This window comes from Perca fluviatilis, chromosome 7, assembly GCF_010015445.1.
Source record: "Perca fluviatilis chromosome 7, GENO_Pfluv_1.0, whole genome shotgun sequence".
NCBI lineage: Eukaryota > Metazoa > Chordata > Actinopteri > Perciformes > Percidae > Perca > Perca fluviatilis.
This window is the reverse complement of record NC_053118.1, coordinates 13231430-13244270: the sequence shown is the minus strand read 5'-3', so window position 1 is coordinate 13244270 and position 12841 is coordinate 13231430. Positions and strand designations below refer to the sequence as shown.

The 12841-nt window shown below is 40.6% G+C and overlaps 1 protein-coding gene across 3 annotated transcripts; it reads right to left on the bottom strand.

Moving 5' to 3' along the window:
• Nucleotides 1–1045: 1045 nt before the first annotated feature.
• Nucleotides 1046–5157, bottom strand: LOC120561555 (nuclear receptor coactivator 7). Of its 3 annotated transcripts, none has more exons than XM_039804685.1 (7): nt 5022–5157; nt 3890–4085; nt 2796–2948; nt 2505–2657; nt 2294–2389; nt 2073–2146; nt 1046–1933 (listed from the first exon to the last, which is right to left on the bottom strand). In XM_039804685.1, exons 1-7 carry the CDS (start codon nt 5045–5047, stop codon nt 1795–1797), a joined length of 837 nt encoding a protein of 278 aa, XP_039660619.1. In that variant the 5' UTR covers nt 5048–5157; the 3' UTR covers nt 1046–1794. The 3 variants fall into 3 exon arrangements, with proteins under 3 accessions (XP_039660619.1, XP_039660618.1, XP_039660620.1); XM_039804684.1 differs by having other exon boundaries at nt 4935–5032; XM_039804686.1 differs by lacking the exons at nt 3890–4085; nt 5022–5157 and adding an exon at nt 3278–3804.
• Nucleotides 5158–12841: the final 7684 nt, after the last annotated feature.

Here is a 12841-nt window from a genome sequence, read left to right as displayed (position 1 = left end):
CATGTAGCTACTGTAAAGGGAAGAAACTGCCCCCAGAGAGTATGGCTCTGGTTTAACCTATGGGTTTAACATATATTTAGTAACTCATTTAACCTGATTTTCAAAATGTTCTACCTCTGTTTTCTGGCATGATGGACCTTCACATTCAGTTTATCAGTGTACATTAACTGCTTAGAATTTATCTTCCCTACATTTTAATTCACAATTTTGTCACATTGTTATGAGGGTTGCTGACTCTGTGGATAGTATAGTAAATATTTCTTAACAGACGTATGCTAAATAAATCAAATCAAACACATAAAAAAGCCCCTGTCCTACTATACCTATATGGCACCCACACAACTGAATAATTGGCTGTGGTTTTGCATCTTTTTCCTTAGTACTTTAAAGGTTAACCTCTAAACTCTCCAAGTTGTGTTACTTGAAACTATTTTGTTCTTGTTGGGAATTAAAATAAATCCTACTTCGTTAAGTAAAAATATTCTGCTGTCAAAACATTTAAGTTGCTTCACTATATCTAATGTGGTCTTTTTGTGGCCTACATATGCTCACAAATGAACACAAATATTATAAAAATGAATACCTGATCAGATTTGGTATCAGCAAATCATATCGAGAGAATACACACTTTTTAGTTTCCATTGTTGTCGTCTATGCTACCTGCAGCAGACTCTGATTTACACACAAACTTTAAAATGTGAAATAAACTATACAAACAAATGTTGCTTTTCTGTTTAGTTTTTCTTAAAATACATTTAGATAAATTGATAATAAAAATATTTGAAATAATGTTCCTATATTGTCTATTTTTTTTTTTTTTTTTTAAACTTTATTTATTGAGTTTTCGGTCGTAATTAATAAACAATGCACAATAAACAAACCGTAACAGTCACAAAATACCCTCCCTCCCTCCCTTAACCAACAATTGTTCCTATATTGTCTATTTATGCAAATAGGCAGGTAGGTGTCCCACTTTCCAAAAACAAAAGCGACAGTTAACAGTTGATGTTTCTTCCTCCACAAACCGCACACATCACAGACAATACGTTGTTTATAGTGCAACCTAATGCTTTTATTGACCTGAGTGATTAGGTCTTCACCTGCAGCAATAGTCTTCAAATGGAGAACAACATTAAAGCCAGACATCACGTTAGAAAAAAAACAAGTGCAATTAGAGTACATTTAGGACATTGGGCGTACTACAGTGTTTTTCCAATAAATTAATTGTTTAACCTTTTAGTTTATACGGACCCTTTGGTGCCAAGTATGTTTCGTAAACCTTACACATACTGTAAACACATTTTAAATTCCACAAACATGTGGCTGTTAGACAGAAAAATAAAAATATTTCCTTAAATCCTCAATGCGCTTACAGTCATTACAAACTTTTTTATTCAACAGTGTTTCTGTGAACTTTGTATTATAATGCTCCCCACCACAAAGGGAGGGCATGGGGGGGCTTAAAGCGTCAGATGCCAGTGACTGACTGGTCTTAGCACGGGGCTATTGATGAATAGCCGGTAGTTTAAAGCAGCAGGACCCTGAATTACAGGATTTCATCTGGCCACTTGTCTTAAACAGGCACAGATCACACCAGCATAAACAGAAAGTCCAGCATGAGAACCAAAAGACTTTTACTTCTGTATGTGGGCTAATCTCAGCCAGGTGCCCAGATGACAGCACCTGCTCTTTCAGGGTTTGTACAGTAGTGGCTAAAACCACATGTACGCCTTGACATTTTGGAAGTTTTCTAACTCCAGTCCGGACAGTGGGGTCTTTTCAGATGTTGTCCTCTTAAGTTCCCACAGTCCAGACTTCGAGGTCTTTTATAATGAAGTCTTCCTGTGTGGAGAGCGACGCATTGCGGAATGTGGGACAGGAGAAGCTTGAACCATGGTACAGATCAGCGTCCAGCCACAGGCCAAATCCGCCCCTACAGACCAAGAAAAAAAAAAAAAAACACTTTAATATCAAATCTTTTAAAAGCTGTTAATGTTTTATGCTCTCAGATACTTGGTGCTGTAATCTCTGATATGTCACAGTTAAAGTTAATCAACAACCACATAACTTACCCCCCTCCACCAATCTGCAGAGATTCCAAGTTGCCGCTCACAAAGTAGGAGTTCTCGCCGCTCCACCTGTATACCTGGGAAAATGCCAAATAAAAGACTTAAGACACTTGTACTCAAACCCTATATAGCTCTTAAATGATTGCAAACTTTACTTGTACTACAAAGACAGCAGTTCTCAGACTAGCTGGTAGATGTAACCACACAGGAAACTCCACTCTTACCTGGAAGTCAGAGTTGAAGCTGAACAGAAAGGTTTCCCCTGTGCCATAGCAGTATTTACTGACTTTGAATGGATCAGAAGAAAACGCCCCAAACACCTGAAAAGACCAAGACATTGGGTCATTAAAGGAGTACTCACAGATACACTATTAACCAGGGTATCAGTCATTTGTTTAATTAAAAGCATTGGAGAGTTAAGATAAAGATGCAAACCTTATTATGCATGTCTTTGATGACCAGCAGCACAGGGCTGTCCAGGCTTGTCGTGTTCCTGTAGATAGTCTTCAGACTGCTCCCATGGATGGATGTGCTGTAGACCAGTTGCCAAGGATAGCCCTGGGTCCTTGCTGGCATGTGAGCAGCAAGCTGTTGGAAAAAAGAGATGTTAATCAAAAGATGTCATACTGAAAGATATAAAAGTAATTATCACAACAAAACGAGACAATATCATTGCCAAATCGTTCACTCAGATTTTTTTGGGAAATGTTGCCGGGTATAACTCACTTTCTCCAGGTGTTGGTCATCCAGCAGGTGGCTGCGGTCACAGAGGACAGGGAGGGCACCTTCAGCTTCCTCCTGGTACTCGGGCTCCTCTGCCTCAGAGTCCACCGAGCTACTCAGACTCTGGCGCCGCTTGGAGTCCTTCATTGTGATGATCTGGAGGAGGACACAAGATGAGACAAAATGAGACTTTCCCCTACAGTACATACAGAAACTTGTGGTTGAGCGACTCATTTACAGAAAGTGCACATGTAAATTCTAAAGGGTAAAGATGTTATTCCAACAGTAGATGCAGGGACAAGTTTAACACAGCTTCATTGGCAGTAAATTCACAACTGGATTGCTGAATTCACAACTGAATGCTGAAGCTGTAGGAAGGATGGATAATGATGACTTCATTTTTTTTTACCCCAGGGTAAAGTATATTTTACCCCATTAATACAGCACATCTCCTAACATAATAACATGCAGTATAGTGGTCCTACCTCAACATATGGCTCCATACAGTCACTGGCAAAATAAAACACCTTGAAATTGTCTGACTGCAGCTTCATTCTTCCTGATTTTATCTGTCAAGCTCTGCGCTCTGCAGTACCACATGTACCACATCCATCCCTTATGCATCTGGGCTACTTTTACTCTGTTTGTCTGAAATGCTATTGGTTTGAAACTTGAGTGGAGAGGCTTCTCATTGGTTAGCTCTGATACGGAACAGTTTCTATTCTCTCAAACAGGAAAGTGAAGCGCGGCTCTGGGAAAATGGGAGGGAGATTGAGATAGGATGTCCATATATAGAGACTGGGATTTCCCATAACCTCTGGGATAACTGCCAGGCACTTTGGTGCCTCAGTTACTGTAAGGGGATACTTGATGATTTTTATAAACCAATTAATTTACAAATGCTTGTTTAAACTGTAGAGGTTTATTGTCCTGCCCTGACGTTAACCTGCAGTTAAAGAGCCACAGAGGGCTTTTATTTCATCTTTAACTGTGTGTGTGTGTGTGTGTGTGTGTGTGTGTGTGTGTGTGTGTGTGTGTGTGTGTGTGTGTGTGTGTGTGTGTGTGTGTGTGTGTGTGTTCGTTCGTACAAACCTTACCTCCCAGTTTTTAGCTGTGGGGTTGACAGGTTTACTGAGGCACTTGTTGATCACAGCCACCTTGTACTTATTCACTACCAGATACGACTTCTGACATTTCTCTCTGATGATGATACAGGGCTGGTAGTGCTTCTTGTTGCCCTTAGTGTAGATTTCTGGGGACCACTGTACAAAGAAGGTGTAGAGGTGGTCAACCCTGTAGAAGCAAAATGAGAATTTCTTCATGAATAGACAATCACCGTTTACCTGAACAGATTTATTCAGGTGGCCTGCTATGGCTAAAATGAGTAGTTTTTTAATATGAAAAGCAATGGGCTTCTAACATCAATCACCACTTTGAGGTTACAAATAATTCAACTAAAGCAGAATCACTGTGTGTTACATCATCTTAACTGTATTTAAGTAAATCAATATTTGACTTCTTCTACTGAGCATGTCATTTCACTGCAACTGTAAAGCATTAATGACAGTTGAACCCAACCTCTGTTTCCCATAAGAAAAAAACAAATTGAAAGTTGAGCAAACGCCACTCACGATACTCTATTATCTTTCAAATCGTGCCTGGACATGATTTGCAGGAAAGTGAAGCATGCCTTAAATGGTATGCTGGGCTGGGGATATCCGAGGTGAGGACAGAGTGAAAATTAAGTTATTTTTTAAGATGGATTCAGTCACCTCCTACAGGTTTCCAAAAGAGAGCCACTTCTGACCAATTCATTACTGAAATCCTGAAAATCCATTTACTATTGAATCAAGTAGTAATTAGTAGTATAAACCTACTTTGCCTCCCTCTTTCTCTTCCTGCCAATCTACACTGCAACAACATCTTTCTACCATGGAATGACTGAAATAACTCCGTGTTACTTCTTTGCACATGTAGTAATACACACACCACCAATAACTCTAATCACTATACCTTTGCAAAAGGGTTACATCCCATGCATGACCCCGAATAAACTTTTACAATCTTGTTGTAATTAAAGCTTTTGCGATTCTAAGCCCACATTTTCTTGCTTAAAAGGTTAAAACAAGCAAATCAAAATACCGTGTGATTAAACTCCAGATAACATCACCATGTTCAGGACCCCGCATAACAATGTTCACAGCTCTCTTGATGATTCGTTTCACTTACTCTCCAACGCTGTAGGCAACTCCCATGGCTGATTGAAGATGAGGGTAAACCACAAGGAGAAAGAGAGAGTAGATGGTTTGGAGGTTCAGTGCTGAAGCAGCGTGTCCACTGTCCCTGTCCAGAGTCTCAGCCCCCTGAGCATTTTATACCAGTGGGTCAATCGCTGAGATAAGCCCCTTCCATCATTAACCCTCCCTTTCTCCCTAGACAGCTTTACATGTATTTGACATAAGGATTTCACAATGGTCCTGAAAGCCAGAGTTAGGGAATCATTAACGTGACCTGCTCAGTCTCTCTGTCCTGAATCTGGCTGGAGTTCAGTTACTGTGTCAAGGTAGTGGCTCGGTGACTGAATGAGGTGGCTTGACAGAAAGTTAAAGGCCTATATGTCCGTCTGTCTGAGTTTCAGGTTGTCTTTTCATTGTGCCTTCCTGCCTTTGTTTCTGTCTCTCTGTCTGTCTTACCGGATTTCTGGCCTCTCTTTCCATCTCCTCAGAGATTAAACTAAACTAATTACATTTCCAGTTAAATCAGTTCTGAGGAACTGTACTTGTACTTTACTTGAGTATCTGCAACTCCACCATATTTCAGGGTGAAATATTGCAGTTTTTAACCCTGCTACATACATCTTACTGATAAAATATGTAATATTCCTGCAATAAAATGACTATAAACAACTATACCTGTATTATATATATTTTAGTTGTGTACTTACACTATCCCAAATTTTTCCAACAAGCCAGAGAAATCTGTAACTTCAATCAATGACACGGAGTGTGTCATTTGGTCGCCTGTCAATGGCGTTATATATAACCTTTGACCCCTGGTCTACATGTCTTCTGCAGTTTCCAGGCATTGAGTTAAGCTAACCAGCTATGGCCTGTATACCTTGGTAATGATCGTCTCTCTTACTCTTGACAAGAAAGCTAATGTGCGTTTCCCTAAATGTGAAACTATATCTTTACACTATATATAAATATTGTATTTTACATTGTGGTATTGTTACTTTTACTTCTGCATCCAATCGTCACATTCATCCCTCTCATTTTCTCTTTCTTTTCTCTCTTGCAGCCTGTTTCCTTGAACAATATAAATGGGGAAGTATTTAACGATTTGTTATGCTCTTTTAAAACGACAATTCTAAGAGAAGGAAACGTGCATAATGGATGGGTACATTATATTTGGAAGGTTTTGGAACTACACACCATCAAGAAGTTTTGATGATAAATGGTTTTGACGGGGATGTGTTGTCCTAATTTGGTAGCAGAGAACTGCTGTTCATGTGTATGATGTGTGTTGTACATATGCGTGTGTCTGAGTTGTTGTTGGCTTTTTTTTTTCCACATATTGAGTTTGAGTGCGCGCAAACGCACGGAAAATTACAGATGTAATCTATCTCCCTGCAACAATCATTAGAGGCCGTTATTTTAACAGGCCCCACTCCCACTCTATAAGGATTATTGTAACAGGCTCAAGACATCAAATCAAGATGTAATCAAAGAAGCACCATGCAGTGATTACTGATTGCAGTGTTGACCGTTGATAAATTATCTATACAAGACATTCAGACTTGATTAATTTATGTTGTGTATTATCTCCCTACACTAATGCTCAAACAGAATCACAGACTTGTCTGTTTCTTCTACCTGCAATCGTTAGGATTAACTGAGTAAACACAAATAAACTCAATGGGCCAGATCATCTGAACATGCTGAGCTGTTGAAGCAATAAAGCTGCTTTGTGGGTGTTATTTCCAAATATCTTCACTTGTTTGACTAGAATTTGTTACAGTCTTGGGCAAGTGCAACATAGAGTTTATATGTGTGTGTGTGTGTGTGTGTGTGTGTGTGTGTGTGTGTGTGTGTGTGTGTGTGTGTGTGTGTGTGTGTGTGTGTGTGTGTATGTGATGGCTGGTGAAACAAGGAACAGCATCAATGAAAGCCATTCGTAAACTCAAAGTCACATAACATTTATGTCATTCTGTTACGTTTGCACTTCTTTTTTTCTGTAAGCGTGCTGTCCATAACGTATAGTGTTGTGAATGAGAATTTCTAGTCTAAAGTCTGTATTATTCATCCCCCCCAACACACACACACACACACACACACACACACACACACAAACACACACACACAGAGCACTTCCTAGTACCCTCACTATAGCATATACTGACACACACATGAATATGATGTGCAATGGGCTATATCCCTGCAGATGTCTACTATCAGCATTATACTGCACCATAAAAAGATTGCATACATATTACTATTCCTCATAGCCCTGATCAAAATACCATCATATCCTAAGTTTTGGTGTTTTTGTACTGTCCCTATTATTAAACAGTCCAGTTGCTGAAGGAACAGAAAAATTGGTAAACCTAGCTGTTCTTATTTTCTTCTGCAGAATCCTTCCTACAGCTTAGTTGGAACCTTTTGAGCAGAGGGTGAGTAGGGTCATTGAGGATGCGCTCAGCCTTATTCAGAATAACGTCCTTACACAACGGAACAGCTGACATCTGGTCACACCCAATGACCCTACACGCCATACTGATCATGAGCTGCAGCCTATGGGATGTTGCGCATGTTTCCCAACCCACAAATCAGGCCAAAGGACAGCATGCACTGTAGGACAGCTTTATAAAACAGTTGCAAAACATAACAATCCAAATTAGAACTGGACAGTTTCTGTGAGAAAAAACATTTGCTGTTGCAGTTTTTTGATCTTCGCAGTGGCACATAGCCTACATCAAACTTCAGCTTGTCGTCAATCTCTATCCGAGTCCCTCTATTAGAGTCAGCGGACAGGACCGTATTTAGCTAAATTACAAATTGATAATGGTTCCAGTGCTCAAACGCATGTTTGTAAAATATATCAGGTCAGGAGATTACAATAGGGACACTCTGGGGTCAACAATCTTTCACAAGAGAAGTAGCAGGGAGGAGATCAATTTGAGTCGCACACGAGATCATTAAGTAAACACAGGCACACAGATACACAGTTAAAATACAGATATATAAACGCGTATGTGCAGACACGCATGTGCCCACACTCATATGCACACCTGAGGCATGTCAGTCCTATGTGCACACATTCTATGTGCAGAAGAACTCTCACTATTACTTACTGACCCATTCAAGTCCCATCCATCCATCTTCGTCTGCTTATCCGGTGTTGGGTCGCGGGGGCAGCAGCTCCAGCAAGGGACCCCAAACTTCCCTTTCCCGAGCAACATTAACCAGCTCCGACTGGGGGATCCCGAGGCGTCCCCAGGCCAGGTTGGAGATATAATCCCTCCACCTAGTCCTGGGTCTTCCCCGAGGCCTCCTCCCAGCTGGACGTGCCTGGAACACCTCCCTAGGGAGGCGCCCAGGGGGCATCCTTACCAGATGCCCGAACCACCTCAACTGGCTCCTTTCGACGCGAAGGAGCAGCGGCTCTACTCCGTGTTCCTCACGGATGACTGAGCTTCTCACCCTATCTCTAAGGGAGACGCCAGCCACCCTCCTGAGGAAACCCTGGATCTCGTTCTTTCGGTTATGACCCAGCCTTCATGACCAAAGGTGAGGGTAGGAATGAAAACTGACCGGTAGATCGAGAGCTTTGCCCATTCAAGTCTGCGCAGAAAAAAATACAGCTGACATTTTTCTCAAATGTATAATGTAATTCTTAATTTGATGAGATTATGTTTAGAGTTCCTCTGCATTGCTGCTCTGGGAGTGTTTTGTTCTCATCTTGGGTCTGTCTGAAGCACTGTGTTAGTAAAAAGGATGGGTAGCATTGAGAGAGACATTTGTTGCTCAGTATTTTTTCTCTGGTTTGGCTCCCGCTAAAAATGTTTTGAAAGTGCAACAGCTGTGCTGTATTTCCTGTCATCAAAGCAAGCAAGAACATGTTTTGCCACCAAAACCTGCAACTGCACTTTAACAAGATGAAAATATTGGACAATTATTGGAGAAATTAATTAATATAAAGCTAAACAAAAGGCAGGTCATAGAATAATAATCCACACAAAAACATGTCTTCCCTCTCTTTGAAAATGTAAGTTAAATACTCAAATATCTTCTTTTATAGTTTGTTATTATATAGTGGAATGTCTGGATCTGAAAATCACAGACGGATGTGTGATTGTAATTGTAATTTTCTGTTAAGATTGTTGCTTTCACATAGCTGTTTCACATACAGTAGGTGTATGCCCTGCAGTGCCCTGCTACGTCCTGCTACGTCCTGCTATGCCCAGCAGTGCCCTGCTACACCCTGTAACGCCCTGCAGTGCCCTGCTATGCCATGAACTACTACAACTACTATTTCTAGTCATAGTTCCATTATCTTTATTGTGACTATTATTGCCACTGTTGATCACACCCCCAACCAGCACCGTCAGACACCGCCTACCAAGAGCCTGGATCTGTCCAAGGTTCCTCCCTAAAAGGAAGTTTTCCTCACCACCCGAGGTTTCTCCCTAAAAGCGAGTTTTTCCTACAACTCCCACTCTCACTAAATGCTTGCTCTTGGGGGAATTACTGGAATTGTTGGGTCTTTGTAAATCATAGAGTGTGGTCTAGACCTACTCTATCTGTAAAATGTCTTGAGATAACTTGAGATTTGATTGATTTGATTTGAATTGAAAATTGAATTGAATTGCTGGGTTTTGGATTTGTTGTTGAAAAAATTATAAACAATAAACATTCCACATTACCACATTTTGATGCAAACTGCACATATGCAATCAGACTAAACTGTTTGTTTGAGTACAGCACAAATATTTTTAGCAAAGTTCACTTGTTGAGACACGATTGTGAGACATAGTGACCAGGGGATTAGGAGGTAATGGTCTATTGAGATATGTGGCAAAATTCTTCCACTATGACTGCAGGCAACTGTGTTGATTAAGAGGTCCCTGTATGAATGCGCACAGACCATCAGACATTGTTTGGGTTTTGTCTCAGAGGCCGTGAGTCTTTTGGAAATGACACACACACACAAACACACACACACACACACACACACACACACACACATGAACACACAACACTCCTTTGTCATTTTCTTGGCAGCAGGTTATTCATTGTACAGCCGTTGGTACCTCACCTTTCCACCAATTACTGTAAATCCTCTCTGCCGTTGCACACTCATGTCAACATGGGAGAAACCTCTATTAGCCAGCATGCTCACTGGCCTGGGTTCAGTATACATACACAGACAAACATAAACACACAGAGACACAAACGCAGTAATGAGGTGTACGTACACAAACGTCACTCTGCTGGCTGATATACAGTATTAGTTCTTATTTACTCCTGCAAGCGTTTGGAGCATGGAATGTAAATGCATTTGATGATTTGTCGAGTTGCAGATGTCAGCTGGGCCACTTGTTAGCCTAGAGTTGCATGTGTTTGTGCCTCGGCAACACTCTCTGTAACAGTTGTGCACGAGTAGGCTGAAAGAGTATGTTAACATTTCAGAAATCCGTAGCCAGGGTGACTATCACTGGTAGATAAATCCAAAGATCGATGCCATTGTTTTGTCTGATTTAAAATGAGTCATAGGAAACCTATTTACTGTAAAAGATAACAACGACTTTTTATTACGTGTGCGATTTCTCCTCCCACATTGGCAACCTATTCAAATGAAATTTGCCCTGCGGTGTAATGCAACTCATCAAGCTGTTACTTGTTTGATTCTGGTAGTTGTAGAGAATGTCACAATGCCAAATTGTGTAATACAAAAGCCCAAAGTGAAACATTTACGTCAATGTTTTTTTTTCTAAAACAGGCATGTGCACAAATAGACATCCAAAGGGGCTTGAGCACCTGCCCTTTTTCTTCATTGAGAGAAAGTGCCCTTTTTTCTGGATGCATGTATGTATTATTTTTTATTAATTAATATAGCCTAAATATACTCCTTTGCACACAGCTTCCCTGTCAAACAAATGTATTTATTTAATAAAAAAAATGAAAATATCAGATCGGGACATAAGTCTCTCTCTCTCTCTCTCTATGCGTCTCCTCGTCAGCAGTGCACACACACACACACACCACACACACACACACACACACACACACACACACACACACACACACACACACACACACACACACACACACACACACACAAAGGGCAGACAGAGAGGCAGCAGTCCCTTCCAGCTCCTACCCAAGAAAGCTTTTCTTGGCTTGTGTGGAGGTGAGTGGTGATGAACAAAAGATTAAGCAGCCAGTGCCTCGAGTTTACAGTTAATTAGCCGGAAGACAAAACAAATAGTTAACCTCTGTCAACATGCATGAGCTACTAGCTAATGTAATAAGTTAGCTAAGGTTCAGCCGAGGCATCATGGCCCTACAGACTAATGTATTGTACTCAATGGAGACACTCCAGGTGAACAGCTACAGTAAAATCTGTGTCTAATAACGTCATCACAATCGCCACATTGATATGCAAATTTGGCGTTAACTAATTCAAATGCGGTGATTTGCATTAATTTGAAAAGGCACTGCAGGTGAACAGGATAAACAAAATAACTAAAACATCAGCACAGAACTTCCCCATAATGAGTTAAGAGTATTTCCCCTTGAATGTTAGGTTGAAATATGTAGATTAATTTAGAAGGTATTTACAGATGCAGCCTAAATCAGATACCATCTAAATGTGTATTTTGGAAGTTTCATTTCCATTAGAGTAAAAGAAGACATGGAAGCAAAATTGACCAAAACATACGTAGGCTACTACCGGCACATACGGGTACTTCATTAAAACTCAAGGCCGCGCTCCCTTTTGGGGGATAGAAAATAGACAATCCCATAGAAGTCAATGCAATTTGACGTGTGTTTGGATCATAATTTTGACAAATGTATGTGCATTTTTTTCTTGTTAAACAGATGGTTTGTTTGTGTGACTTTGCTGAACCTGAGCGTTCACGATACCTTAATAAACTAAGGTTGATCGCCGTCATGTCCCCTCAACCTCAGTCTTCTCACGTATCAGTAGATCAATGACCCAACACGGTGGCCGCATACTGCTTATGTAGAAATACATATCTGATTAAATCACTGTTGTTAGGGTGTCGTCTGTAATTAATCAACCTGTTATTAATAACCAACTGTTCGATCTATAAGCTGAGATTTAGTTGGAGATGACAGTCTGATGCTGCTAAACTGTTAGCAGCCTCCCACTAAAGCTAACGTTAGCTATCCATCAGTAGACTTGTCACCAGCATCATTTACCACATCGACTGAGAATATTCACGTTTCTTATGAGCCTCATATATTAGTGTGAAAGTCTCGGTTAACCCGCTACACAACAGCTTTTTCAGCATTTTCCTGTTTCTCTCCTGATGTGATTCTTCCCTCTCATAGGGAGCCTCGGCGATGCCGGTCTGGTCTATAGCCTGGAGACAAAGCCCATCTATCGGGATCTATTTTAGGACATGGCAAGAGGACAATTCGAAGACCAGGGTTTTGGGATGTATTGTTGGTGCAACAAACTACCCAGGTTCGGAGTGATTTACATTTCCTCTGTCGTTTACGCTGTTGTCGTCTGTGGGGAACGCGGGAATGTTTTCCCCCAGAAAGGGGCGTGGCGATGAGACCTTCTCTCGGATGACATATGGCCGGTAGTACGTATGGGAAAAGTGTCCTGCATTAAACTGTAACTTCAATATTTTGATTGGAGGCTCCTCATCTAATAATAACAGTGCTTCTTCATTAATGGTGCTGTTTTTTTCCTGTAAAATTAACAAAATTGCATCAACAGCCTTCTTCAGTTTAGTGTGAAGATTTTTGTTGAGAGTTTTTGTAAAAAAAATCTTTTTTTGAAGTGTTATT